Source organism: Chroicocephalus ridibundus, chromosome 6 (assembly GCF_963924245.1).
Source record: "Chroicocephalus ridibundus chromosome 6, bChrRid1.1, whole genome shotgun sequence".
NCBI lineage: Eukaryota > Metazoa > Chordata > Aves > Charadriiformes > Laridae > Chroicocephalus > Chroicocephalus ridibundus.
This window is the reverse complement of record NC_086289.1, coordinates 50,242,791-50,269,885: the sequence shown is the minus strand read 5'-3', so window position 1 is coordinate 50,269,885 and position 27,095 is coordinate 50,242,791. Positions and strand designations below refer to the sequence as shown.

Here is a 27,095-nt window from a genome sequence, read left to right as displayed (position 1 = left end):
TCTGACAACTTTTCTTAAAGATTACCTTTTAAAGATCTCAAATCTACTCTATAAAAGCTTTTTATTAATTAAATTCAAGACAGATAGTGAGTATTTCCGAAAGGAAGAGAAATGTGACAAAGATGTTTGTAACTTAAAAGTAAATGCATATGTCATGATTTTATTTGAATAGAAAATGTATGTATCAATCAAAACTTGCCAGCTGTTCCCATGTTTTCCTTTTTAGAATGATCACAAATCAAATAGACTGTAAAAGTGTAATTGAAATGCAGTAGGTACTCAGGATTATGTGTGTGATAGGAAGGTGAACAGTTCTTTCATGTTTTGAATGGTGTGTTTCTAATGTTCAGCAGACTTTCTGAAATTCTCTCCACCAGCTCTCCTGAGAAATAATAAATCTGGCTTTGGAAATCTGAGATTAACAAAGGGCTAACTCGTCCCCAGATATTTAAAGGACAACCTTGGGAATTTTCTACTATCATAGAGTCACTTTCAGCTACTTTAAAAAAGGTAAAGGATAAAGTTGTTAGTGAAGAGGGACTGGTGATACTGTAAAACCAAAATTTTAAACGCAGAATCTCAATTATAGAACAGCTTGGGGTCTTGGGAAAAAAAGCATGTGTATGACTAGCTGAGAGGCCATAATATCATGCTGAACAGTGTTCTTCATTACAAATCATGAGATCCTAGAATTAATGTCAGCATACTGTAGTTGAAGATGCAGTTTTCCATATCACAGAAGTTAATGTTTCTGAATACTAAAGGAAATTGTAACAATATATTTATTCCAAATTCCTGAAGACTCCCCAGCCACTAGTAAGCACAGAACTAATCAGTAAAGCCTGACAACCTCTGTTTTCTTTTCCTTTTTTTTTTTTTTCTTTTTTTGGGGCATTTCTGAGATACAAGTCAATCAGAGCAGAGGGAGAACCAATCAGGAATCTGTGTGGCATACAACTAGCTAAACTGGTGTTATGCCAAGCCTTTTAAAACACGGGGACAGTGCTACTGTAGAATGATGCTTCCTACCACCAAATAACCATGCTAGCCTGCGTGGTTGTTCTAATTCATGAAGGAGGTAGTGTGTTAAGTGGAATGGTCAGATTACCCTCATATTCAACGTAATGGTGGTTTACAGACATTTTGGCAAGCCACCAAATACATTTTGATCTTCTGTTTGGCAGAACAGAAGATCTAAGCAGGTATTTTGAACCCGTCTGCTTGAATTCCTCCCTTCTACCCACCCCTGAAAGAAACAAGACTTTGCCATTGTGAGCAAAGCTGGAAGCTTTGGTAGATATTCTTCCACGGAGAGGCTACCCTCCTTCCACAGTTCTCAGAAATAATGTTACCCAATTGTAAAATCATTTCTACAGCTGTAAAGATGAAGGCAAATCATAGATTATTGTAATTAATTTCCTTGGACAGGCAGCTTCACCAATACATCTGTATATTCAAAAAACAATTGGTCAAAACCACTCTATGCAGTTGTGATGTTGGTCCCTACTAAACTTCATTTGATTATGGTAAATATTTTACTTTATATCTATATATATATATCTAAACAATATCTAACAATATCTAAAGTACTTTCAAAAGTACCTGTCTGGTAATTGTATTATTTCTTCAACTCTATTCTGGTTTCCATCCCTTTTTATTTGAAAGAAAACCAAATTGGTTTAGATGCCTGCTAAATCTTTCAAAACTTTGCTTAGCATTATAACAGTGTTCAGAAACCAATATGGTTTTACCTTAACTAATGATACCAGAAAAGTAAAACAATAGTCTAAAATAAGTATCTTCATCTAAAATATTCACAGAAATTTCCTATTCTCTTTAATCCAGTATTGTTTCTATGACCACCTGCGGTTATATTCGCAAAGTATCTCATTAAAATGTCAGGGTACATTCTGAAGTTATTTTAATGCCAAAGAATACATTCTGTTATTGCTTATTCACAACAAATCTTATTTTAACATAATTTACATGCCTGAAATATTACTGAACAATTCTGATTTGCTACTAATATCCCAAAGAAACACAAATCCTATCAATTTTGATGCTAAATTATTATGTCAATAAATAGCAATCTGTGATAATTTATAGTAAACAAGGCCTCAAAACACACTTGTTTAAAAGTATGGGTTTTTTAAAAAAGCATAACAACATTGTCAGAGATGTGAACAAAATGAAGCTACCTCTAATTATCTTGGCTTCTAATATGATAAAACATGATCTTGTATAATTCTATCAAGACACTACAAACATTGTCTTCTGTTTAGCTTGCTTGAATTTGTGAAACTTTTTTTCCATGGACTGTAATGTGATTAACAGGATTGAGTGGTAGGTATAAAGGCAACATTCTCATTTTTTTTCCTAGTTTATACCAGCATAAGGAAAGCATGAGATTTCAGTCCAAGAAATTATGATTGAGGATTTTTTGGCAAGATGAATCCTTCTTCTTTCTACCCCCTAAAATCTACTGCTTTTCTAACTATATATAAGGAACACAGGACGTTATCTCTGAGAGTCTAAAGGTGGATCAGATCAATGAGTTATTAATTTAATTAATCTAATTTTTTTCCTTGGTGGCATTATGTAGACAAAATGCAGAGCTTCTTCAGCCACTGCTTTGCAATGAACTTGTGATAACTGGGCTTGAAAAGCTTGACTTTTTCTTGCTGGGTTGCACAAGGTCCAGCAGGAATATCAGCACCACCAACTGAGCCCAGCTTAAACTTTCAGATAACCTTATCATTACCTGCAGTGTGATTATGTGAGTACTTGCTAAGTTAGTATTCTTGCATTTACACCTAATGCAAAAATATAGACCAGACTATGTGTAGATATGGATTTTCAGTTATTCAGTCAGAAATCAAGAGGAGATTTGGTTGCAGAGAATCTGAGAGAGATTAAATTGCTCTTTGATGCCACTTTCCCTTTTTCATGCTTGCTCCTTGCAGACAGAAGTGTTTCTATTAGATGTTAGTTCAGATACAGACAAGTTGACTTCTACCACAGTCTAGGAATGATCCTACAATAAATCCTTCAGTGAAGCTGACCGTGTGGTTGGATCACACATGATGAACAGAAAGGGTATCTAAATTGACCATCTGTATCCCAACCATTAGATTGTCCAGGCTTCTTTTTTAAAAAATAAAAATAATTTGGCAGCGTGAAATTTATGTATTTTCCAATGAAGACAAAAGTGCCAAATGACCATAACTCACAGTACAAAGGCAGCTGAAGGTCCTTACTGTCTCTGGGGCAGGGATGTTACCCTTCTTCAGCAGAGCCCAGCAGCAGCCGTGCTCTTCCTATTAACTTCATTAAGAGCAGAGGTTGTCTCTTGCTTCATGTCTGATCAGAACTGCAAAGTCCAAGTTCTTTTGATTCAAAGGAACAGAAAAAGAGGTATGCACTTAAATCCAGGTTTTTCAAAATTAGTATTGTTTTATGAGTGGCGGATCACTGTAACAACTTCAGCTTGAGAAAGATGCAGTACAATAGAGAGGTCTAGTTCAGTGTATACAAAAGCAATCCACGCCAAAGTAAACCTGGTCTTATGGCTTCTTTTTTTGTTGTTTTTAATTAATGGATTCGGATTTTTATTTGTATTTGGTTTTTTTGTTTATGGTGCATCTCTATTTTTTCAGTGGTTACTCTATTTTCCTAATATATGATACCTTAAAAGCCATGCCTTCTGAAGGAGAAAATGATCTGTTGCACTCAGCAAATATGTGCTTACCTATGAATTCATTTTGCCTGTATGAAATAAAAATCTGCGACTGATGGTAGTACCCAAAGATATCCTTCTCTTACACTTGGATGCGCTGTTCCATAATGTACAGTATTGATTTCCATAATCTTAGAAATATCGCTGTACTTTTAAAAGTGTCAAAAGTTTGTATTTTGTAACTACACTAACATTTAAATTACATAATGCAAACCACTGATACAGTTCATATATGCTACTTACTTTTAAGAATGTGAGTAATGTGACCATTGGATTTCACTGAATTTATGGCAGATATCATGCTTAGGATTAAATTTATTGGCAGGTACATGTGACCATATAACTAAGCTCCTTAATAGCTGTTCTATTAGTTCTGTATTTTTACAAATTCAAGAAACAATTTTTTTTTTCTAGTTGAGGGGAGGGTCCTATTCCAGAATTTGTGTGAGGATGATGGATTTTTCATTTCAATATCACAACATGCAAATCTTTTCTTTTTAAAAATAAATGAGCTGTTCATTTTTTGGGATGTCTACAATGGTAATATACATTTTTCACTGAGAATGAAGACATTGCCTTGACAACATAGAAGAAGAAAAAATCTATTAGGAAGTTGTTGAACTGTTACCCTACTGATTTAATCTCTTCCCTTTTCAAATTGAAATAGCATAGACAGTTATAAATTAATCTTGGGGGGAAAGGATTCAGACCTAATTTAAACACAGTTCTAAAAACTAAGAGGCACCTATTTCTCCCTTTAATATTCTGAAGATCCACAGCATGTAATGAGCAGTTCCACTGCTGGTGAAGATGCGCTGTGCCTGGTATATGAAATTCTGATACCTGTATAATCTCTCAAAGAGTACATGAGGACCACCTGAGTTTTTTTATTGCTGAAAGAAAATACAAATCCAGTCCCATGGGACATTCTAAGTAAATTGAGCCTTTGTTGAAGTGAAACTACAGTACCCAAGTAACTTAAGGTTACTGTACAGGAAAGCGTGGCAGTCCCCATTGGCCTGCTGAAACGCTCTTACTTTTACAACAGTTCTGTGCGTGGGCTGAAGGGTTACACTCAAGCTTTCTGGGTTTACCTAGCCCACACACACAGTGCTGCCACTCCAGCAAGAAAATTAACTCTATGCGAGAAAAAAGCCTACAAATCTAACCGGTTACATAGTTGCCACTAAGTAACTAATTCTATACAATATCCCACCACATGGGTGCCTGGTGTGTCTTTGAGAAAGCCAAGCATCATGTTCAAAAAGTTTTAAATGTAACACAAAGCTGTCTTAGGTAAATGAATTGCAGCTTTTCAGCAATTCCTATCAATTTTTTTCCAGAAAACAAAAAGCTCCTGTAATACTTGGAAGCTGGTTATTGTAAGTGCACGGATTCAGCTCAGAATACAGCATGGAGTGTAGGTCCCAGCCTTAAAAGTGAGCACTGAGGGTTGTACCGGATTTATTGACCAGTTTTGAACTCTACTGGCTGGGAAATGTGCACTGCAGCATCAGGTTCTGCGTTAGAATTTTTTAAAAAGTCCTCTTCCCCCTTCCCCCCCGCCTCCCCTCCCAGGCTGTAAATTGAATTAAATTAAGATTTAGAAAGGAAACTTTCTTATATAGCAGTCAAAAATAATTAGATATATAATAAATTGTGATGTCACAACCAAGAAAAAACGTAGCTTTCATAAAAAACCACTGACTACCTATTATGTGTCATGGGCATTGGCAGCAGCCAGATATTTAATAATAATCAGGCAAGTCTTGAAGTGAAGAAAATTAATGAGGGAAACTAAAGAGATTAATGAAAATAATCCAAGGTTGACAAGATTAAAAAAGAAGGTTTCAAATTTATACTGGGCACCAAATAAATCCTAGCAATCATAGTAATTAATCTGCACATACTAAATTTGTACTTGTTATTAAAAGAAAAACAGAAAGATCCAGTATAATTTTTCCCCTCTGTGAAGAAGGAGGAAGGTAAGGTGTACTGTACATGCAGACTGAAGCACTATATAATCCACTGATAAGCAAAGAGGTGGTTAAAAAATCAGGGAAACAACCCCATAAGTTTCTGACACCGAGCTCCTGATGTATGTAAGGTGTTTCAAAGCGCATTGTCCCTAGCAGTGCTAGGCAGGCTTTCCCCTCCTGCTGCTCCCCGGAGAGCACAGCCAGCACCATCCAGGAGCCGGCACAACACGCAGGGAGAGGGGGAGCTGCTGCAGCATTTTATTCAGTGAGTAGGTAATTAAAGCTATTGTTTTGATTAGAAGTTTAACTCATTTTTCTTCTGAGAGAAAGCTAAAGCTGTGTTTTCCACTTCTGGGTGAATGTTCAAAACTACTTGGCTATTAGTACTTGGGTTCCTGGTCCTTCATGTTGAAGCTGTTTCCCCATTGTTAAATAACTAAATACTGTCTGAGAGGCAGCTGCAGCATTCCAGCTGAGTTTGAATGAATGTGATACAGAGCAGTGTACTTGGAGGGACCACTGCTGGGATCCCTGTGATCCCAGGTTGGTATCCTCACCAGAGTGAGCTCTCAGCCTCTACTATCAGCCTGTTCCTGCTCCTCAGCACCTCCAGCACACAAGACACTCTGCTGTCTGAATATGGGACTTACTGTTCTGATTTCTGGCTGTTCAGGTGCCAATCATGTCTTAAAATACTGTTCTGTAGAGGATGCTCTAATCCACAATGTTCATAGACCCAAGTCAGGGAATGACAGGTGCACGAGGGAGTGACCTGACGCAGGTTTTAGAGCTAAGGTTTCTTATCCACAGTGCAGATAGAGGCTCACACCAGCCTAACTGTGCCTCTTTGCCTCCTACTCAGGGTGTAGCCTCACAAACTACATGTAACAAGAGTCAAGTCTTTAACATAGGGCTGAGAAAGAAGATGGCAAAACCCTGCTAACCTATTAAGTGTGCTTACAATGATTACCAGAAAAGAGCTCATAGCCTATATCATATACAAAATAAACAGCATAGGAACAAATTATGGACATATCAAACTGTTATTACTAGTAATTGTTAGGGTTTCTCAAGTCACTCCTGGTGGAAGGAAGTTTGAAGGAGAACTGAATGATGAAGAAGAAGGGTTGGTACATATAGGCAGAACCGTGAACACAGTGACTGACATTATAACAGCCACTGCAGTCAGGAAGGGAAGAAGTGATGTACGGGAGTAAAGCAGGAACCGAAAGAGGAGATTAATTGATGTTTTTAGGAAAAGAAGTGTGAAGTTCATGTGGGAGGCTAGAGTAGCCCAGATTAAAGAATTCAAAACAGATGAGATTGGTAAAATGAAGAAGTGGAGGTGCGAGTCTGGAAATAAGCAATAGTTTTTTGTCACTATAGTGCGTACTGTGTTAGTGAAACAAAGCATGGAAATTATGTAGTTCTTTTCTTCATTACTTCTGCAAGTCTCCCTCTTCCTGTCACCCACAGTCCCACTCCTCAAAGGATCAGATTCCTCATCCACAGACTTATGACCATTGACAATTTAAGTTCCTTCTGGTTTTAGCTAAATTTTTTCTCCCCTAACCTCACTGAAGGAAAACATCTTTGAGAATTGTTGCCTATGTTTGATAACATAGGTTAGCCAGGTTAAAGAACTGTTTAAAGTCATTCCCCATGAAAACAGGATGCAGCATGTCATTTCAAGAATTCCCACCACTGACAATCAAACTGACGTTGTAAGAAGGTAGTGAATATCCAAAATGATTACATTGCATTAGATAAATTTTCTGGCCACTCCACTCAAAACATCTGGTAAATTTACCTGCTAATTTGCAAATGAAAAGCATACCCAGCAAGTATCAAAGTGATTGCTCTGGTCGGGCTGCAGTACTGGTTCTGCATGAGTGCAGGAATGCTAATTTCATCCTCATATGTGACACCAGCTACTGTTCTAATGCATGCAGTTGTCTTGATAACGAAAGTTCTAGCATTACAGTCTTGTTCAGGGGATATCTTTATTTGCCCTCTTTAATTTAAATAAGATTTGTAATAAATTTCTTTTCCTTTTACTCACAGAGGTGGAAAAATACGGAGAACAGATCTGTAAGTTATATGGTCAGTATTACCAAATATCACCCCTCACCCCCTAAGTAGCTGTCTTTGCATATTTCATTCCACTCATTGTTACTGTGGTTCTGATTTTTAGGTTTTTTTTAATTGGAGTTCTGTTTTAAAAATTTTATTATTTTTTAATTTTTTAGTGATTTCTTCAAAGAAACTGTTATATCTATCTTAGTCCCATGACTGTTGAACTTCATAATTTGGGTCTTTGCCTGCAATTTTGTCTCCTTAAAGGATCAAAGTTTTATTTCATTCATTCCTAAAAGCATCTTAGTACAATGCCACCAAATCTGTTTTCTCTGTTATACAAGATCTGGGCTGCTTTGCTGGACCACAAGAGCAGCTGTCAGCTCAAGTCTGTGACATTAGTGTTACTCTCTAAGTTACCAACAGCAACAAGTGCATGCTACATGCCTACCATCTGTAAGAAATGTCTGATATAGCCACAGCTTTTGGATCTCTTCTTAGTTTGAATATCTTAGAATCATAGAATAATTTGTGTTGGAAGGGACATTTAAAAGTCATCTGTAATAAAGGTCATCTCCAACCCCTCTGCAATGTGCAGGGACATCTTCAACTAGATCAGGTTGCTCAGAGGCCCGTCCAACCTGACCTTGAATGTTTCCAGGGATCGGGCATCTGCCACCTCTCTGGGCAACCTGTGCCAATATTTCACCGCCCTTATTGTAAAAAAATTTCTTCCTGATATATAGTCTAGTTCTTCCTTCTTTTAGTTTAAAACTATTATCCCTTGTCCTATCGCAACAGGCCGTGCTAAAAAGTTTGTCCCCATCTTTCTTATAAGCCCCCTTTAGGTACTGAAAGGCCTCAATTAGACTTCCTCGGAGCCTTCTCTTCTCCAGGCTGAACAAGCCCAACTCTCTCAGCCTGTCTTTATAGGAGAGGTGCTCCAGCCCTCTGATCATCTTCGTGGCCCTCCTCTGGACTCTCTCCAACAGGTCCATGTCCTTCCTGAGCTGAGGACCAGAGAGCTGGACACAGAATTCCAGGTGGGATCTCACCAGTGTGGAGCATAGGGGCAGAATCACCTCCCTCGACCTGCTGGCCGCGCTTCTTTTGATGCAGCCCAGGTCTTAACTTAGCTCTTTGCATCTGTGGTCAGCCCTAGCATATTCATCAAATGGAATAAATGCTTGGTTTACAGCAGGACCCTATAAAATCAGAAAGGCTTATCTAAGCCATTCACTGTGCCCTATGTGCCTAAGTTTTCTGCCATACCAGGTATTACTGAGGTGTAGCAAAGATATTTCATTTTGTGTTGGTGATAAAAAACTTTTCGTACTAGCGTGGAGAGCAAGTTTCTTAGTAATAGCCAGAAATTCTTTGGCATTCTCTTTTCACTGTTTAAAATATAAAACCTGCTACTTCTCATCTCTGTTGGGTAGATATGCATTTTAATTCTTTTGAATTACTGTTCAGTCTAATGTTGCTTCTAAGCCCCAGTGCTGCTTCTAATTCTGAATTGAAGAACACTTTTTATTTCTCCTTTTCTTTCCAGTATTCACACAAAAGGTGTGTTGAGAGCATGTGCCAGTCCACAAGACACGTCTGAAGACTTATTTGTCAGCTCAGATTACTTTCAGATATACAAGGTTGGCCAAAAAATTATATATGTGTATAGGTTTAGTTTCATAAGCTCGAGCAGAGAAACTGCAGTTTTACCGAAAAGGGTGTTGTAACTCCTTAGGCAGCTGTGCAAAAGCATCCCAGATAGTCACTCGCTTACACAGGGGACAGAAGCACAGAAGTTCCTGACTTGTATGTAAAAAATTCAAGTATTTTTCCTCCTACCTTTCACCTGGAGAGGCAAAGTGTAAGATGGTATGTTTAAGGTGTTAATGTGGTTTTGTTTCTCTACCATAAATAAAGCAGTAAATCATTATAGACCACAGTTTTAGCTTCCCAACTGTGTTGTGCACCAAAAATGTCTTTTGGCTGGTTGAAGAAAAACTGACAGCTACCAGTTCTGTGCAGTTCTCTCCAGCTGCTCATCTGATCCCCAGGGGAAATGTTGTCTGCAAGAAGCTACTGCCAGAAACATTAATTTATCAGTGGATGCCCAAAGGCCACTAGCCTGCTCTGCTGTGCTCCACAGTGGCTGCAGACGTCAAGACCCAGGGCTTATGTTTTTGCCTTCAGATATGGAAGCCAAAGCAAGGCAAGGTATTGAGCAGGAATTAACATGCATCCTGAGTTTCTGCTGAACTCGGGTAGCAGTCATATTGTGTGATAGGAGAGTCAGCAAGGTGGGCAGAGCTGTGGCCTTGGTTTAGGGAGTTGGGTGTACATGAGTAAGACCAGGCAAGAACAGCCACAGAAACCGGCCAGTGCCTGAAATTATTCTGTAGGGAAGATGCAAAATACTATTTGATTTATAACAGTTTGACAGTGAAAACTTTCTTTGGTAAGGTCTGTAAAGCTAATTCCTAAATGCTAACATTCATTGTTTGTATTTCTTGACAGCCGCTGTAACCAGATCCCAATTAAAGTTGCCCAAATACTATATAATGGGCATGATGAGCTGAAGGTGTATGAGGACAAGTTATCTGTTCTGTGACTTCCCAGCTGTGCTATTTTCCCAAGGTTTCCTGGTGAATACAGGAATGGCCTGAATAAATTACTCACTGTTCTGGTCACCTTCTTCCCTAGAGACTTCTGACCCTTATTCACAGACAGAAAGTATGAAGCTTACATAGATGTTCAGCAAAGAAAGGGTTACCTTGATTAACAAATAATAAGCAGCTGTCAACATACCAGCTGCAGGAGATAAAAGAGATGAAAAAGTGGACTGCAGTTCTTGGTGTGAGGAAGTCTGACTTGCTTAAACTACAGGAAGAAAATCTCTCACTCTTCAGGAAGAAGAAAGAGGTATGTCGCTCATGGGAGCAAGATTAAGTCTTGTCTATTTCTGTAGCAAGGCCAAGGTTTTCTGGTTAACAGGCCTAGCTGGGGTGAAGAGATGGGTAGATGGCAGAGCTCTGGAGCAGAGTAGGACTGGTTTCCTCAAGAGATGTTTTATACAATGATGAAAAACCTTGTAACAATTGTGTGGAGTTGGAAGGTGGTTGTATGCCTATGAGGAGTTTGATGTTTAACAATGAAAACAAGACCACAAGCAAGAAAGGCAGCAGCTTATCTAATTCTTAATATCTTTCAGACTGACTCTTTAGAATATCTGTTTGTGTTTTTCTTTCTTAACCCTAGTTACTGAGGTCAAGACTGCATTCTACCTAATTTCTTTTGTAGAGTGTGGAATATAGGATGTCAGATTGGATAGCCTAAAAGTCTCTCTGGCCTTAAACTCTGAGTCCCTCTCTTGCTTTCAGATTGTGGCTTCCCATAAAAGACTAAAGCTTGTAAAATCACCTTGGTATTCAGGGTGTACAAGTTGCATATGGTACCTACTAGCTATGATTAAAAAAAAAAAAATAAAAAAAAAGAAGGTAAAATCTGCTCATTTCACCCTGAAATGCCAAGGGAAAAAATGCGAAGGGATAGTTCTAGATCAGGCAATTCAGATCAAAGTGCAAAAACACTATTAAGCTTTGGTCAGTAAATGTTTATTGATATGAAACGCTATTCTGGCAAGGCTCTTTGAGGGGTTGCTTTAAAGCTTTTTGTTTCCTTCAACTAAATAAAAGCAACTTCTCCTGTAATTATCACCCACTTAAGTGTTGTTGTCTCTCCCTCCCCCAACCAGTTCCTCTTGAGTATTCAGACAGTTACATATCGTTTCACTATCGTCCTTTTAAGGCTGTGTTTTCTCCGAACTTTATTTCCATAATTTTTACCACTCATCTCTCACTGGGACGCTGCACTGGAAGAAGCTAAACCAAAACGAATTGTAATAATTTGTAACCTATGCTTTTTATCTCTGATAGTCTGTATCATACTTAAACGGTACAATTTCTATAATACTTTTGTCTGCTTGCTATCATCAAAATCCAATTTACTTGTGATTCTTGAAAACTATGCTTAACCACATCTTGCATCTCCGGTTGTCTACTCCTATCTATGCAACGATTTCCGTCTTGAAGGAAGTTTTGCTCTAATCCGTTGTTCATAAGTGCTATAAATATATGTTTGGTGGAGCTAGGATAATAAAAGTACAGTGATTTTTTTTTTTTATTTTAGGTTTTCTTTCATTGTGAGAGAATATGATTTACTAGGGTAGTGTACATGCATCGAAGGGAGTTAAGCACAATATCCTAAAGGTATTTTATTAAGCACTATTTAACTTACAGATTGTCTTAAGATGCTACGGTATGAAAACCAGCCGTTATAGCAAAATTAGCTGACAAAGTCTATACTTTTTTTCCCTATTTTAAGAAAAGCCCTTTAATTTCTGCTTTTCGTGTAGGAGTAAAGTCATGGCGCTTGACCACCTTCTGGCAGGCAGCAGCACATCCCCAGCCCCTCTGCAGCCGAAAGCGAATTCGCAGTGCCCCGTTTTCCGCTCCCGAGCCCCGGCCCGGACGCTCCCGCCGGCCTCCACCCACCCTCCCGGCCGCGCTCCCCCTCGGCTACCGCAGAAGCCGAGCCCGGCGCCTCCGCGACCGCCCCGCCGCTGCGTCCCCGCTCCTCCATGACCGCCCTTAGGCGGGGGGAGCCCGCAGGGAAGGGGTCCCCGCCTCCCGTGGCAGGGTAAGCCCAGGCGGGGGTCCCCGGTACCGAGGCGGCGGGCGCCCAGCGCGGCTCCTCACCGGGCCGGGGACCGGCGGGCGCCCAGAGCCGTTGCTCGGGGAGGACGGGCGGGCGGGCGGGCGGCCAGCGCCGCTCCTCAGCGGGCTGGGCGGGCGAGCGGCCAGCACCGTTACTCACCGTGCCGGCGGCGGGGACGGGCGGGCGCCCAGCGCGGCTCCTCAGCGGGCGGGGAGCGCGGCACCCGCAGCCGTTACTCACCACAGGCGGCGGCAGCCCCTCGCGACGCGGCGCAGCCCCACGCGCGCAGGCGGCGGCGCGCGGGGAGGGGAGGGGCGGGGGCGCGGGCCCTACCTGGGCTGGGCGGGCGGGGGGCGGCCGGCCATGGCGGGCGCGGCGGCGGGACCCTCCGCTCCGACGGCGTCCGGACGCCGAGAGCCCGGTCCCGGCGCGCTGCGGAGCGGCTCCCGCCGGCCCTGCCCTCTGCCTCACTCCTCCCCTACCCGCCCCGGCAGCGCCCCCCGTCCCTCCCTCACGGCCGGGCCCCAGCGGTGGCGGCGGGCCGGGGGCTGCGCTCCCCGGGGCAGCGGTCGGTCTGGCTCCCCTCCCCGTGGCCGTGCGGGCTGCGGCGGGTCCGAAAGCGGCACCTGAGAGTACTGGACCCTTCGCACCTGCAAAGCGTTGTCGGGGAGCTGGGGCCCGGGCGGGACATGGCGGGCGGCGGGTCGGGGCAGCCGGCCGGGGTTACCGCTGCCTCGCTGAAGCGCGGTGGAGGGATGCGGCGGGCTCGGGACGGCTGAGGAAGTTGCTGGTGTCCTGCTGTCTTTGCGGTGCGGGAACTGGGACGCGACAGCGAGGTGTTGTGTGACTCCGGCGAGAAACGGGCGGTCGTTGCCGAGTCCTCGTTATCAATGTCATGATGTTCTTGCAGCCCCAGCCCCGTGAACCATGTGATTTAAGCGACAGGGCTCTCGTTCTTTCCGCCTTAGATGCAAGACTCGGGAATTTAGAAAACGAGCCTGCTTAGTTAACTACAACTTATGTCTTGTTTTGAGCTCCTTTAGACTGTTTTATATGGTTACTTGCAGCAGGTTTTTTGGTTTTTTTTTTTTTTTGTTTTTTTGTTTTTTTTTCTCCTCTTTTCAAGGAAATACTACATGTCTTGTGGCTTGGCTTTGTCGTGTTTGGACGCCCACGTCTGAGAATCTGTGCAGTACAAATTATTAGAATTGGTCTCTAGTCATGGAGAGGTGAGACTAAAAGCATCTGAGTCACAGGTGATGCACGGTGCAAGCGTAAGTTATTTGTGAACCCGGAGCTAGAGCATACGCAGAGCCTCCTGGGTTCGGCAGGAGTCCTTTGGCTCAGGTGTGAAATTTGCAGGGCTGGAGACAACTGTCATCACCTTGTAGTGGCTGGCAAGATCCCCCTTTTGCTGAGATTTGTTTTCAATACGTTAGTGATCTAGGTCAGAGCCCAAGGTCTGCTCTCTCCAGTTAGGTGATGAGTATTTTGCTTCTGTCAGTTGCATAGCGAACACTGTACTCAACAGAGGAATTCATCAGTAAAACCATGGCAAAAACTTATACATATCCACAAATACCGCTGGAAGCTTGACTGATGTATGGTGAGCCCTGCTCTTTAGTCATTGCTGTGTTCAGAGATCTGCTGAGTAAATTCAAAGACAAAGAGGAAGGGCAGGTGGCAAAGGCAACTAAATCCACACTTTGAGAACCACCTTTTTCTTCTGCATTAAAGATTCAGTGTTTCTCATCTTTAAATGCGTCATTCCTGTGTCTTTTCTACACCTTGCTATTCCCTTTAGTTGGCACAGCATTACGAAATCATGAAGTTTAGTGAGTTTTGGAAGGGCCTGGGGCATGTGGAGGGAATTAGTTTATATATTAAATCAGGTTTTGTTCTCTGTTCCAATTTACAGTGCAGAAATTTCTTAAACCAACTTTGCAGCCAGAGGCATGGTATCATTTAACTATTGAACCAACATTTTTCATTGTTAAGAAAGGCTACCTGAAGCGTTTGCTTTTGGTGACTTTTGCATAACCAAAGAGGAGAAAGTTTCATGTTAAATTTTAAATACCTCTTCAGACTTTGTGCTAAGGATATGGATTATCCCTGCTGTTATAGCAGTCATCTGTCCACTTGTGAAGTGACAAACCGAGAGATGGCAAGGCTGATAGCTACATCGTGGTGGTTAAGAGTAAATGGGAATCAAAGCAACAGGAAGTGTTGTGTTTTAAATGGAAAGTGGAGAAGCTGAGAAAACTGAGACACAGCAGCCTCTTAGGGGAGTGCTTGAAATACGCTGGTCTAAAGCCAGCCCACCTAACACCATAGAGACCTGAGGAAACTTTCCAGGCTCTGAATGAATAGAATGTCCTGAAATCCAGACCCAGGCAAACCAGGGACTTTGCCTGCTTAAATGCAAGCCCAGGTTAGTACTGAAACTGGTTGTCTGCATGTGATGTTACCCACTCTGTTTAATACTTCAATGTCAGCTCCTCTGATATGACTCCCTCAGCACTGTGCTATACCTTTCTCATGCTCTTCCAATGTTCTAGCATCCCTTCATTCCTGGAAACAGGCTGTAATGCCCTTTCCTCCTTCCCAGTTCTCACCATGCATGATCAGTGTTTTGGGGTTACTCAGCCTTCTGGGTCTGTTGTGTCCCTCAGCCCTGCTGAGACTGTTTCTCATCAGCTCTTCTCTAATACACACCGTTGCCGTGCCCACGTAGTGCTTAGTGTTTTCTACCAACTTCCGCTTGATCAGTTACTTCAATTTCATCTGTCGTCTTTAAGTAATTTTTACGTGACTTTGCATCAGATCGCCAGTTTTGTATTTTAAGTGTCCTGTTTTCCTTGTCATGGCATTCCCTTTCTGATAAATTCAATCCTGTTGCCACCAAGCTTCTAGTCTTTCACACGTTCTTTCTCGTTCAGTAGCTTTTCTGCTCCTCCTTTGCTGTCATTATCTTACCTTTTTTCTGTCACTGCCAATGTTCAAGCATTTCTTCTGCCCCAGATATTTACTGTTACCTCAGTTTAAGTCCACAGGCGACTTTGCCTGGGTGTCTCTTAGGTTGATTTAGGCTACTAATTAAAGCTGATCAAGGCCTGCTAGCTGGTCCCATAAGCATAGGGTAGGGCATGGCTCATGTCTAAACTCCTGTCATTTTTCAAGCAGTGTGACCTCATCCAGGCTGCTGTTTGGTTTTGTTTTTATGAACAGAAAACACTAACAATTAAAGAGTACAGCTGATTGTGGGGCTGTGCCTGGCTCTGACACACATAGACATAGCACACACAGACACTACCAGTCACGCAATGTGTCTGTCTATATCAGTCATTAACATGCTCAAATTTTTTATCTAACCTTTCTGCTGCCTTCTCTTGGACACATCCTGAGCATTACAGCCTCTCTGCATTCTCTGTATGCCATGCTTTAGTTCCATGGTTTTATGGTACTTAAACCTTGTCACCACCAAGGGTAAGGCAGTTAATATTAACATATCCCTGTGATATTATATTTTATTTATCTTCTTCATAGATTTTGGAGAAGAGGCTCAGACGTTACTTGCCTACAGATGTTCCGTTTGACTGCCTCACACCATTTCTCATCCTTAACTCTTCTGTCACCCTCCTTTTCCCTAGCAGTGTGCAATTCTTTTCTCTCGGTATCTTTTCTGTTTTCTCCCTTACTACTACTACTTTTATTTTTACTCCCCCTCTCCCCCCTTCTTTTTTTTGCCCTCACTTTCATTTTGCCCTCTCAACTATTCTGCTCTAAGATAAACAGTTACGGTTTTCACATTCCTCTTCCTGGGATTCGGAACAGCCTCTTCAGTATCGTTGAGGTGCATTGCTTCTGTTGTGAAGGAAAAGGACAGAGAGACCTTCAGTTAGGGACAATTCAGGGAAAGGAAATGACCATTTCCTGTCAGTGATGTTTGCACTCCAGAAGTTCATAACAGGTTTTCTATACTCTAATTTCAGATTGTCTGCTTTTGTGAGTTGTCAGGGGTAAAGCTCTGTGACAAAAAAAGAAAGAAGGAGAGGTGGGGATATTTGTTGCTCAGCCTCACCTTTACATTTGGTCTTTGTTCCCAGACCTGGTATGGCTCTGAACCATTGTTTTTCCACCATAGACACTGCCACTCATCTGTCCCTGACTCCAGCAGATAGCACTGAGAATATGCGTGTACTGGTTCTTGCTTTGATTTTTATCACGTTCTTACAGTTCTTCTGAAGCCCTCTGATTTTCATCTTGTAATTTGGTTCCTTCTCTCTTTTTTGCATTAGTTGTTCCTTATTGTCTGGCTCCATCATCCTGCAAAAACTCCACAAACCTGCTTTGTATGGACATGGGATCTTCCATTGTTTCTTCTCACCATTTTGAAGCCCCTCTTTGAGCCAGCCATTATCTCTTGATTTCGTCACAATCTACCAGAAACTTCCTCATTTCAGGTAGTCAGCTCTCCTCTTCTCTGAAACTCCATAGTCTTTATTTCCAAAGGCAAATAGCCGAAATAGCCAAGTACTACTTTGTGCCATTGTTCTTATTCCTTGACAATGTTGGCACACAGCCTAAAAAAACCTATTCTTTTTCCTGGAACCCGACTTGACAGAAGAGAACTGATTACTGTCATACATTGACTTATTTCAGAGCTGTCACTGGGAGTGTATTTTTCCCTCAGCTTTTAGACATGAATTGGCAACAGGCAGAGAATGCTGTGGCATTTTAGTTAGCTCAGTCTGTCTTTTACGTGTCAGCTGAGGACACTGTTCCTGTACTGGAAAGCAGAAAGTCACGACCAGAGAATATAATACTCTTACGTTTTAAGGATACAGACTATTCTAGTGGTTTGCCTTAAGATTTTGAGGGTTTAGACTGTTGTAAAAATTCCAAGGGGCTACTTAAAAATAAATAATCAGCTCTTCTGATGGGAAGATAGGCGGAATAGAGCACACTGCTGCCGAGTTGTAAGTTGGAGCTGACAGAAATGGAAACAATAGCACCAAACAGAGCTGACTGTCACATGAGAAAATATGTCAATCATTCCTGAAAAGGCAGAGGGAGCCAAACTTACACCGAGACTTTGATTTGGATCCAGCCATTCAAAACCCCTCTGGACATAGTCCTGGACAACCTGCTCTAGCTGGCCCTGCTGAGCGCGGGGGTTGGATTAAGTGATCTCAAGAGGTCCCTTCCAATCCAAGCAATTCTGTGCTTTGTGGGATTTTGTGCTTCTATGGCTTTGAAGTTCTGTTTACTTGCAGTAAAAAACTGTCCTCAAAAAGTGTGCTTACGCCTGATTTGGTTTGTACCAAGAAATCTATGCAGGCCATACTGATTCTGTAACTGAATGGTATTTTCAGGAATAGATCAATGTTGTAAGGGACTGTGGAAAATGGTGATTTGCTTTTTGACTTCCCTTTGCTTGTCCTATGAGCTGCTGCTTACAAAACTCTCCTAATTAGAAATACGGAGGTGGAAAGCTTAGCATGTGGTGCGTGTTTACAAAAGTAGGACCAAAAAGCTCTCAACTTCTTAGCATTTTCTGGACAGAGGCATAATATTTCCAGAATAAATACGATATCCCCAATACAGATGCCCAATACAGGGACCATCTCTCTTACATAATAAAAAATTTAATCCAGTTGGGACAACTGGGTCCTAATCCTAATAGAGGTCTTTGGGCACTAGTGTTAATCAAGCGATATTTTTGGTGCACCTCTATTTATCCTCCTTGTCCATGTTTGCTGTGCAGTTGGTGTGTTCACAGAGATTACTGTCTTGATGGATGTGTAACTGTTCGTTTACAACTAAAGTAACTCCCTTTCCTAATGAATGTGAAAGGGGTGCCACACGGTTTTTGCGTAGTTATTTTGAAAAGCTTTTTTTAAATAGAGATCATCTAACATAATTTATGTTTGTCTACTAGATGTTTGTTTACTGAAATGGATATTACAGTTTGCTGTATTACTGTGCAGTTGATTATCATGCAAAATTTATTACCTCATGTGCCATTAGGTTATTGAGGTTGCATAATTCTCTGTATGTAGTTGTTCCATACATTGGTTGAGTTCTGACACCATAGATGGATGCATAACTTTTACCCAAAATATCAGCTGCATTTGGCTCGTAGAGTTACGTTGGTTAAACTGTTCTCATTGAAGATTAGGTAGTTAGCTTTAATATGTTTTGGATGTCTGTGTGGTTTTTTGTTTTTTTTTGGTTTTTTTTTGTTTTTTTTTTTTTTTTTTTTACAGTTTTGGTGATCTAATTACAAAATCTTGTTCTGTCAGTCAAAGTCCTTTTCCCTTTGAGATGGGTATTTGGGCTGTGACTAAAGCACCGTCCGTTAACAAACCGTTGTTGAAGAGGTGTCATAAAGTGTTGCAACTAATAAATAGTGTGACTTATTTTAATTTATATTAGAACAGATGTAGCTCACGAGGTTCTCACTGGCAATGGCCAGAAGCTTGAGAAGAAGATGGTCTGATAAAGATAGCTGTTGGATGTAGTCAAAAGAAAATGATCAGTGTTGTTCGCCATTTAGCTCCAGACTGCACGAGATGGCTCCCTATTTAATAAATGCAGACCATTACCATAGAACATGGGTGGTAACTGTATTTATTTTTCATCTATACATATATCTATAACTACAAAGATCATTTTTTCTAGCATAACTTCAAAAATTTTGAGTTAATATACAAGTTTAAATACTGAACCTACTCATTCAGTCTGTCTGTCTCTCTCTACCTCCCAAACCTACACTCTATTTTCAGCCTACCTGCATTCCCAGAAAAGATGGGAGAAAAGGAGGAGACAGGAGATCACATTTAAATTCTGGAAGATAAGTCAAGAATATTAAGTTCTTCCCAGATTTTTTAAATTCTGAATAGTTTGTTGTTAGTCTCATTCCAGTAAACTAGAGAGCTCCTCCAATTGAGTGTTTCAGCTGATCTCAACTGTGTTATTTCACAGGGAAAGAAGCTGGTGTTTGCAATAAACTCAAACTGAGCCATTTTGTTCCTCTTAGGTCAAAAATAATGCACTCACTTTTATTTAGAATTGGGCTAGAAGCTGATAATAATAACCAGCTGGTAGGCAACGAGACATGGTCTGTAGCATTAACTGAAATCTTTTAGGCATCGAAAAGTGATGGTGCATATAGAGTAGACAGAAGGAGACGCATTCACAAATACACACTTTGAGTTCATCTATGTTGTCCTGGGTTTTTGGATAAAGATGAAAAAATGCTTTTGGCTTCCGCCTACTCTCTGAGCCTCTAAACTTAATGTCGTATGAGCTGCGAGAAAATATATTGTACAACTGCTGCATGGACACCCCTGTCCCTTCCTACAACTCCAGAGGTTGTTCAAAGTGCTGCTACTTACATAAAATATTGTCACTATATGGGTCACCTTTGTTTTGAGAATACATATAGAATATTAAAATTCTTCTGAATAATTATTGCAAATGGGATCTGGAATTCTGAGTCTTCCTGAAAATCACTGGAATTTTTCATTACCAAATTATTTTTAGAAGTTTTATCTTAATTCTAGCTGCGATCCTCCAGTGCAGTGTTTCCCTCGGTCTCCCTATTTTTGATTGTTCTCTTGGGTGAAATTTTCAAGTGCTGTGAGCAGTTAGTTTTTAAATAGGAATTATATTTTGTATGTCCCTAGAAGAAGAGGTCAAGTCAAAAGACATACTATAAAGGCCTTATCGCAGCTATAAGAACTATCCCTTTTTCCTCACGTGGACAGGCAAGCAGAAAACAAGCAAAATTGGAAGAGGTCAGAAAAAAAGGCTGAAAAAAGAAATTCAAAGACCAATGCAAACATTAAGGCAGAAAGTCTGATTTGATAGGGTTCTCCTATCAAAGAGAAATTGCTCATGCAATCTATTTGAATAAATGACAGGATATACTGGCAACGAAATGCAGGGCATCTACTACCAGTAAAAAAAAAAAAGTATAAAAATTCTTCTTGACTGTGCACTGTCCTTCAATCTCATTTTGACATCTCTGGCTGAACTCTCAAGCAAATAACAAAAAGCTAGCAACCATCATGCAAGCCAGAAGGACTTAAGTAAATGTGAAAACACTGACCTTTCTTCTTTTTTGATACTTTCTGCTGCTAAATTACCATGTACAGTTTAAACAGCCACAGGAGGGGAGATTGTAAATAGATGCCTACAGTCATGTACAAAATCCTATGGAGTTAAAAGTTTGTCTCAAAATCACCATGAAATCAATTTGCATCCCCATAGTAGCTAATGGTATTTCCAGAATCATAAATACCAGTTGTTAAACTGAAATGCGTGTTTTCATTGTAACAGGTACAGTTGATCCACAGACATGAAAGCCTTTCTGCACAGCCCCTTTAACGTAGGTCAGACCTACTCTATTTTCTGAGGAAATTTAAATAAGACAGTCCTTGCACCAGTAGTTCTCAGGAAGCTTGTAATGTTACCAATTGTAGGATAACTTTTTAGATATCCATGAGAACTGGGATTGCATCAGAGACTAAACTTGCAAGACTTCATTCACTTGTGAAAATTTGCTTGTAGGGCAACCTAGGAATGAGACAGATGCATAACTTCAACAATAAGGCATACTTTGGGAAGGTTTCAAGAAGGCAAAGCCAATTTCCTTTATAGCTCTGAAGGAGCACAGAAAGAGTTTATCTAGATTTGTGGAGAATGAAGGAGTGTTTAGAGCTTGATGAGGTCCTGAAATAATTTTTCTGTTTTATAAGGAAAAATGACTGCATGAGAAGGCAGGCATTTCATTGCACAAATCTCTGCTTTTGAATATATGCTTTTTGACTTCTGTCAGTGAATTTACAGTTCAGTGTTTGAGTTACTTATGTTTTGATATAGGAAACTAATAAAAATGAAGCAAGGAACATGTACTTCTTCCATGTATATGACTTATAATTTTTAAACACAGAATTAGCTGGAGCCAGAGAGATGCTTCATTTAAAAATATAATTGAAGACTCATCGAGGGAATGATACATTTGAGAAATGAGTGATTCATGTGAATGCTCAATGCAACTTCACTTGAATAGGATGAACTGGTTATGATTGTAAGACGAATGGGTGAAATAATAAAGTTCATCTTTTCATGAACAATTTTGAAAAACCTTATTTTCTCCCCGCCCCCACTTGTTGGTAAAGAGGAAGAGGGGGATACAAAGGGAAATGTTAAATCACGATTTTTTTTTTTGTCTGCAGAGAGTTTTGGACTGCAATAAATTCAGAGTGCTTTTAGAATGCTAGTTGTAATTGTTTGTCAGAAGTCTTGATCACATTGTATGTTGTGAATTTGTGGGGGACAAAGGAATGAGAAACACAACAGGACAAAATCAGAAGATTTCTGGCATAGCTAAGTATTTCCAGGAATGGGTAAGTTTGCAGTAAATATTTAGTAAGTCCTATTTTGTGATGGTTTGCCTGGTTTTTTTTTCAGGTCTATCTTTTTTTCATTTGTTTGTTTTCTTTTATTTTCCACCAAATTTTTTTTATTCATGGTTACGTTAAGGCATTATCAAGATCTGCTGTCCTGGCAGGTAACAGTATTTAGGAATTCTCAGAGTCTTAAGAAATTTGGTTTAATTGAAGGACTGTAAGTCTAACGACAGTTAATCACTGGAATAAATTATTGTGAGATCTGTGACTTTTCTATCACAGGATGTTCTTGGGAGTGGCTGGGAGGCCATCAGTAAGCAATGGGGTTGGTATTACACTGATGCTACAGTATGGACTGGATGACTTCTTTAGTGTCTTTCCAGTCCCATTTTCTATATGAAAAGCAAAAAAATTGGTAATGGATTCTGTTTGTTTGGAAAAAAATCCCCAAACCCCAACTATATTAGCGTAATAAGAGAAGGAATCATGCTTTAATGAACTCTCTTATGAGATTATCCTCTCACTGCTATAAATGAGCTCTGACATTGAATTAATATATGGTAAACAAATATGAAGGAAGGATCAGGCCCTTACCGTGTAGCTGTTATATTAAAAATTGGTCCAGATAGTAACGTCTGTGCTACTGGACTATTAAATTATACAAATATAATGCTGATACTGTTTTGAAATGTAAGATTATGATATTCTGATGTGAAAATCACAAGATGGGATTAATGTAACATTTTCTGCTGTAAACTAGAGTTCACCTTTTTGTGGTGTAGTAAAATGTCGTCTGCAAGGTATATGATTTGATATGGAAAACTACTCTGCAAAGCTCTAAGCATTTACAAGTTGTTTTGGCTTTGGGGTGTATTTGTGTGTATATTTTTGTAGCACTCAACTATTTATATCTCAAAAATTGAAATGAAATGAAATTTAATTGAAAATTCATTACTTGGCCTCACAGACTCATGATTGTAAGCTCAGAGGCAGCATATAAATAAAGACATTCTTTGAATAAAATGCATAATTAACTTGGGAGTATGGAATGGAGTCAAGGCTGTACTTTCCCAGGTGAGTTTTTCTCCCTTTCTGGTATTTTTGTACCCCATTGATTCTCAAAATCTTTTCCAAGAAATGGCATAGCTTCATCAGGGAAGATGTTTTTTGCAGTCTCAGGCTAGTGCATCCACCTGGCAGATTGCATTTATGGCTATGAACCTTCTGAAGGATATTAGACCCAGGTTTTTCATTTTTTGGATTACCGTTCTAATTAGCAGGCTATAATATATTAAAGGATTACACTCATTCGACGAGCTTCATCCACTAGGTATGTAGCTGAGTGAACAGCTTCTTCTGAGTCCTTTGTCAGAGAAGGGTGAAAAGTGCATAAATAGATCAGGGCAGGAGGTGGACATGAAGCTAGTCTAATAGGCGGTTGGTTCTCTCAGAGAACTGTCAGGGCTTTCAACCTCGCTTCCAGATGTGTGTGCATTGATTTTGCTTTGGAATCTCCCCAGGGCTGCTGCTTTTTGTCTGGGTGGATTCACCATTTGTCTAATATCTCTGCATGTCAAGCAGTCCAGCAAGAACTGCTGCACTGAGCTGCTTCTGGGCTGCTGCTTGCTGGAAACTCCAGGTTTTCCTGCAGTGCACGTGTTGAGAAACATGTAGTTTATTGAAAACGTACTACACAGTTGATCACTACGCTTGGAGTATGTGTAATGTGTGACAACATCATATGAACACTCTATGCCCAGACTACGTGCATGGCACAGGTGTGGTATGTCTGGTTCTCGCTGTAAGGGTTGCATTTCTACTGCCCGCACCAAGAAATTCTAGTTGAAAGCATGATGAGCCTCATCTAGCCCTCAGTTCCAACAGGTTACCGAGAGAGAACATATTAATGCAGGCCCTTCTGCTTCAGGAATGACAATTGCAGGATTTACGGCTAATATTTAGCCTAATTTTTCTTTTTGTAGTGAAATGGTAATGTTAAAAATAGTAGACTTCATCCTTTGGCTTATGGGTAAAGTCTTTCTAATTGCTGAAGATATTGTTACCAATTTTTCACCGACTCCTAGTAGCTGCTTATTGGTTATCCATGTGAAATAATTATTGTATCTTGGAAGCATCTCTAAAACTGTCTTAATACAATGGATTAGATTCTGCTCACCGTTGCACCAATGCATTTCTGAAGTGCTATGACCAGGTAATAGCATCTTTGGCCCTCATCATGGAGGGCCATATTGCAGAATTGGCAAAATGACTGTTGCTTAGCGGTGAGAAAATACGCTTTGTATGAAATTTTGTTTTGCAAGAGCTAATGCTTTTTGATTGTTGTCCAGAATGAATTTTTGTCTTTAGTATAGAGTGAATAATTCTTTGAAAAGGAACATAATGTTTAATGTCAAAGACCTCCAATAACAAATGCATTTCTGAGGTTTAACTCATATCTATAAGCTATTAATTTAAAGGACTATAATTTACATGTATGTTCAAGAATCCATTTTCTTTTCTAGTGTTTTAGGAATACAGCAATGCCAATGCCATTGTTATCCTCTCTGATGCAAATATAAAAATTGGTGAGTGTGCATTAGTAGATCCTGGTTCGTGTTTTCAGTTGCTGTAGAAGGGGATCTGTCGCAGATTTGGAGAGGCTGGTTTGTCACTACTTTGCTCTAGTACGAACAAACAAGATAAAGCCAAAAACTGGAGAAAGCCATTGCAAATGTTGGGATTTTTTATTGCACTTTGGCAGTTACTGTAGTACAACTGAAACTGGTTATGTGAGAAAGAAGCTATTCAAATTGATGAAATGAAGCTCTGAAAGGCAGAGGTCTTAGAAGTCCTCTGAAGAAATTCTAACTATTGATAATCAAGATCTGTGTAATATTTGTAGTGGATTTTGGTGGTGGATTTTTGTTGTTGTGTGGTGGTTTGGGATTTTTTTGTTTAGTTGGTGGGTTTTTTTTTGTTTTGTTTTGTTCTTTTAGCTTTCTGGGACCAGCAGCCTCCTGAGCAGTGTGTGAATAACATCACAGACTCAGGCTGCACTGCATGTCTTTAGAGAAGGCAGAGCTTCTAATTTGCCACTGTACAGCTTCTGCTTTTATACACTTTTAGCAGTTCTGCTGTCTTTGAAACTTAGATGGGTCTGTCAGTAAGTGATAGTCTCTAGAGACTCATCACCAGAGTAGCCATGTCATTAAACATTAATCAGGCCACAGTAATTCAGTGACAATAAAGATGTGTAATAAGCTTTCAGTCTGAAAAAGTGGAGACTGAGTCTGTTTAAGGAGCTACAGATAACATGATGATTGTTATTAAGAAGTTTATTCTTGCATGTTGGAATTCTGATGGTGAAAGTACATAACAATATGGCAAAGGGTCTGGCAGAAAAGGAAAATTATCTGGCAGAAAATTATTATTATACTGATAAAGACTTTTATAAGGATTAGATTTCATGGTGCCTCTCACTAACCTCTTAATTTCCCAAAGCTGAGCTGTATTTATTTTCAAGTAGATAAGCAATGGCTAGTTATTTTTTATTTATTTTGAAATAGGAAGGATTAGAGTTTAGATTGCTTAAAAAAATAAACTAATTAGTAGGTATTTGTTTTTGAAACTAAAATATTGTATCTAAGGAAAAGCATTTTGCAGAATTAACAGAAATCAAGACCACAAATGAGAAGAGAATGAATCTGTAAAAATATCTGTCATGCATATCTCATTTTAAGCCTATTAAAATCAGGAAGAGGTTTTGTTATTCTTTAAGAACTAGTTTAAACTTAAAATGTTGCAGTTGCTACCTACTGAATTTTGTAACAAGTTACTGCATAATTCATTTGAAAATGATGATAATTTAAAATTTAAGATGCACTGCAAAAGTCCAGGTTATTCCAGTTTGAATGGCTCAGAAGAGTTGTGTGAAGATCCTATACAAAACCACAGAATTCTGCCACACTCATATTTTGCATTCAGTATTTATCACATGGCTTTTACCAACATGCTTGATGACTTTTCCTACATTTCCTGTATTAAATTTTCAATGGGTAAGATTTTTCAAAAGCAGTTAGCATTATCCACGTTCTCCATAGTGTCTGTCACATTGCCCCAGTGGGATTTTTAGGAGTTCAGCTGTCAGTCAGTAATTGATAATCCAGGAATCTTAAAAACTCTCTCATCTTTCTCTTTCTCCATAGATTTTTCTTTGCCATTCTGTCATACTTACTCTCCTGATCATTTAAAAGCATGAAAAATACTGTGCCAGCTCCCTACTTTTTGCAGAGTGAAGCTGGACTTCAATTATAACCTTCAGAATTCAAATTGCCAATTGGTTTGGAATCTGGAAAATGTTTTATTCTATGCAAGCCATTTGATAGGCACAGCAGACGAATTTCGGTCTTCTGCAGGATTGAAGTTTTTCTTCTTCATAAATTGCACCTCTTCTCTCTTCTGATTGCATCTCCCGCACCATAGAACTGCTCTGTGTATGTGGACATGCTCTGTATCTGTACAGGAGTACAGTGCATGCATGAGAAATGTAACTCTTTCCAAATTTTGAATTTATTCCTTATAAGTTCTGCTACGCTTGCATGCCAGCAAATCCTTTTGCACTCTGCATTTGCCCCAGGAAAGAGATGATTTTTTTTTTTTTTTTGAGGAGACAGATGTTACCAGTGTAATTAATCCAGTCTACATCTTTCTCCCTGAGTGCTCTTGAGAAGTCCTCCGAAAAGAGAACGGACAGCAAACAGACTCCATTTGCATTGACTTCTCCTTACACTTTAAACCCATCCACATAGCAGCTATGTTCTGGGTTTGGGTGTGCGTACGTAGATGTGCTAACACTGACTTTGAACTTTTTGTCCTTCATGACCATGCCACCTGTTGGGGAAATTTTGGCCAAAGTTCACTGTATAGCTCCTGACATTAATTATCATGTGTAACTTTTGAGTTTTAACTTGTGGTGGTGTTGTCTGAAAATTTTGCACTAACATCTCAACTTCCAGCTCTTGTTGACATCCATAGAGTCTTTCCAAACGTATCTGTTGCTGAGGGTGGCTGAGTAGGGACAGCGTGCTGATGTTCCTTTCTTCTCATTTTTAATGTCATTCATAACTCCTGCCAGAGAGCTGGAGCGTACAATAGGACAGAGCTTCTATT

At 40.0% G+C, this 27,095-nt stretch overlaps 1 protein-coding gene across 6 annotated transcripts in view; it reads right to left on the bottom strand.

The window, feature by feature from the left end:
- The window catches only part of SPHKAP (SPHK1 interactor, AKAP domain containing), a 102,027-nt gene that overhangs the window by 59,304 nt on the left and 15,628 nt on the right, over positions 1 to 27,095 (bottom strand). The window contains exon 1 of one of the 6 annotated variants that reach the window (XM_063340032.1): positions 13,158 to 13,534. The exons of 2 other annotated variants lie outside the window; for them this stretch is intronic. In XM_063340032.1, coding sequence (XP_063196102.1) covers positions 13,158 to 13,198 — 41 coding nt within the window. In that variant the 5' untranslated portion in view covers positions 13,199 to 13,534. Of the gene's footprint in view, positions 1 to 12,666; positions 12,794 to 12,840; positions 12,950 to 13,157; positions 13,535 to 27,095 lie in introns of those variants that run through there. 3 more of the 6 variants (XM_063340033.1, XM_063340035.1, XM_063340036.1) reach the window with 3 other exon arrangements.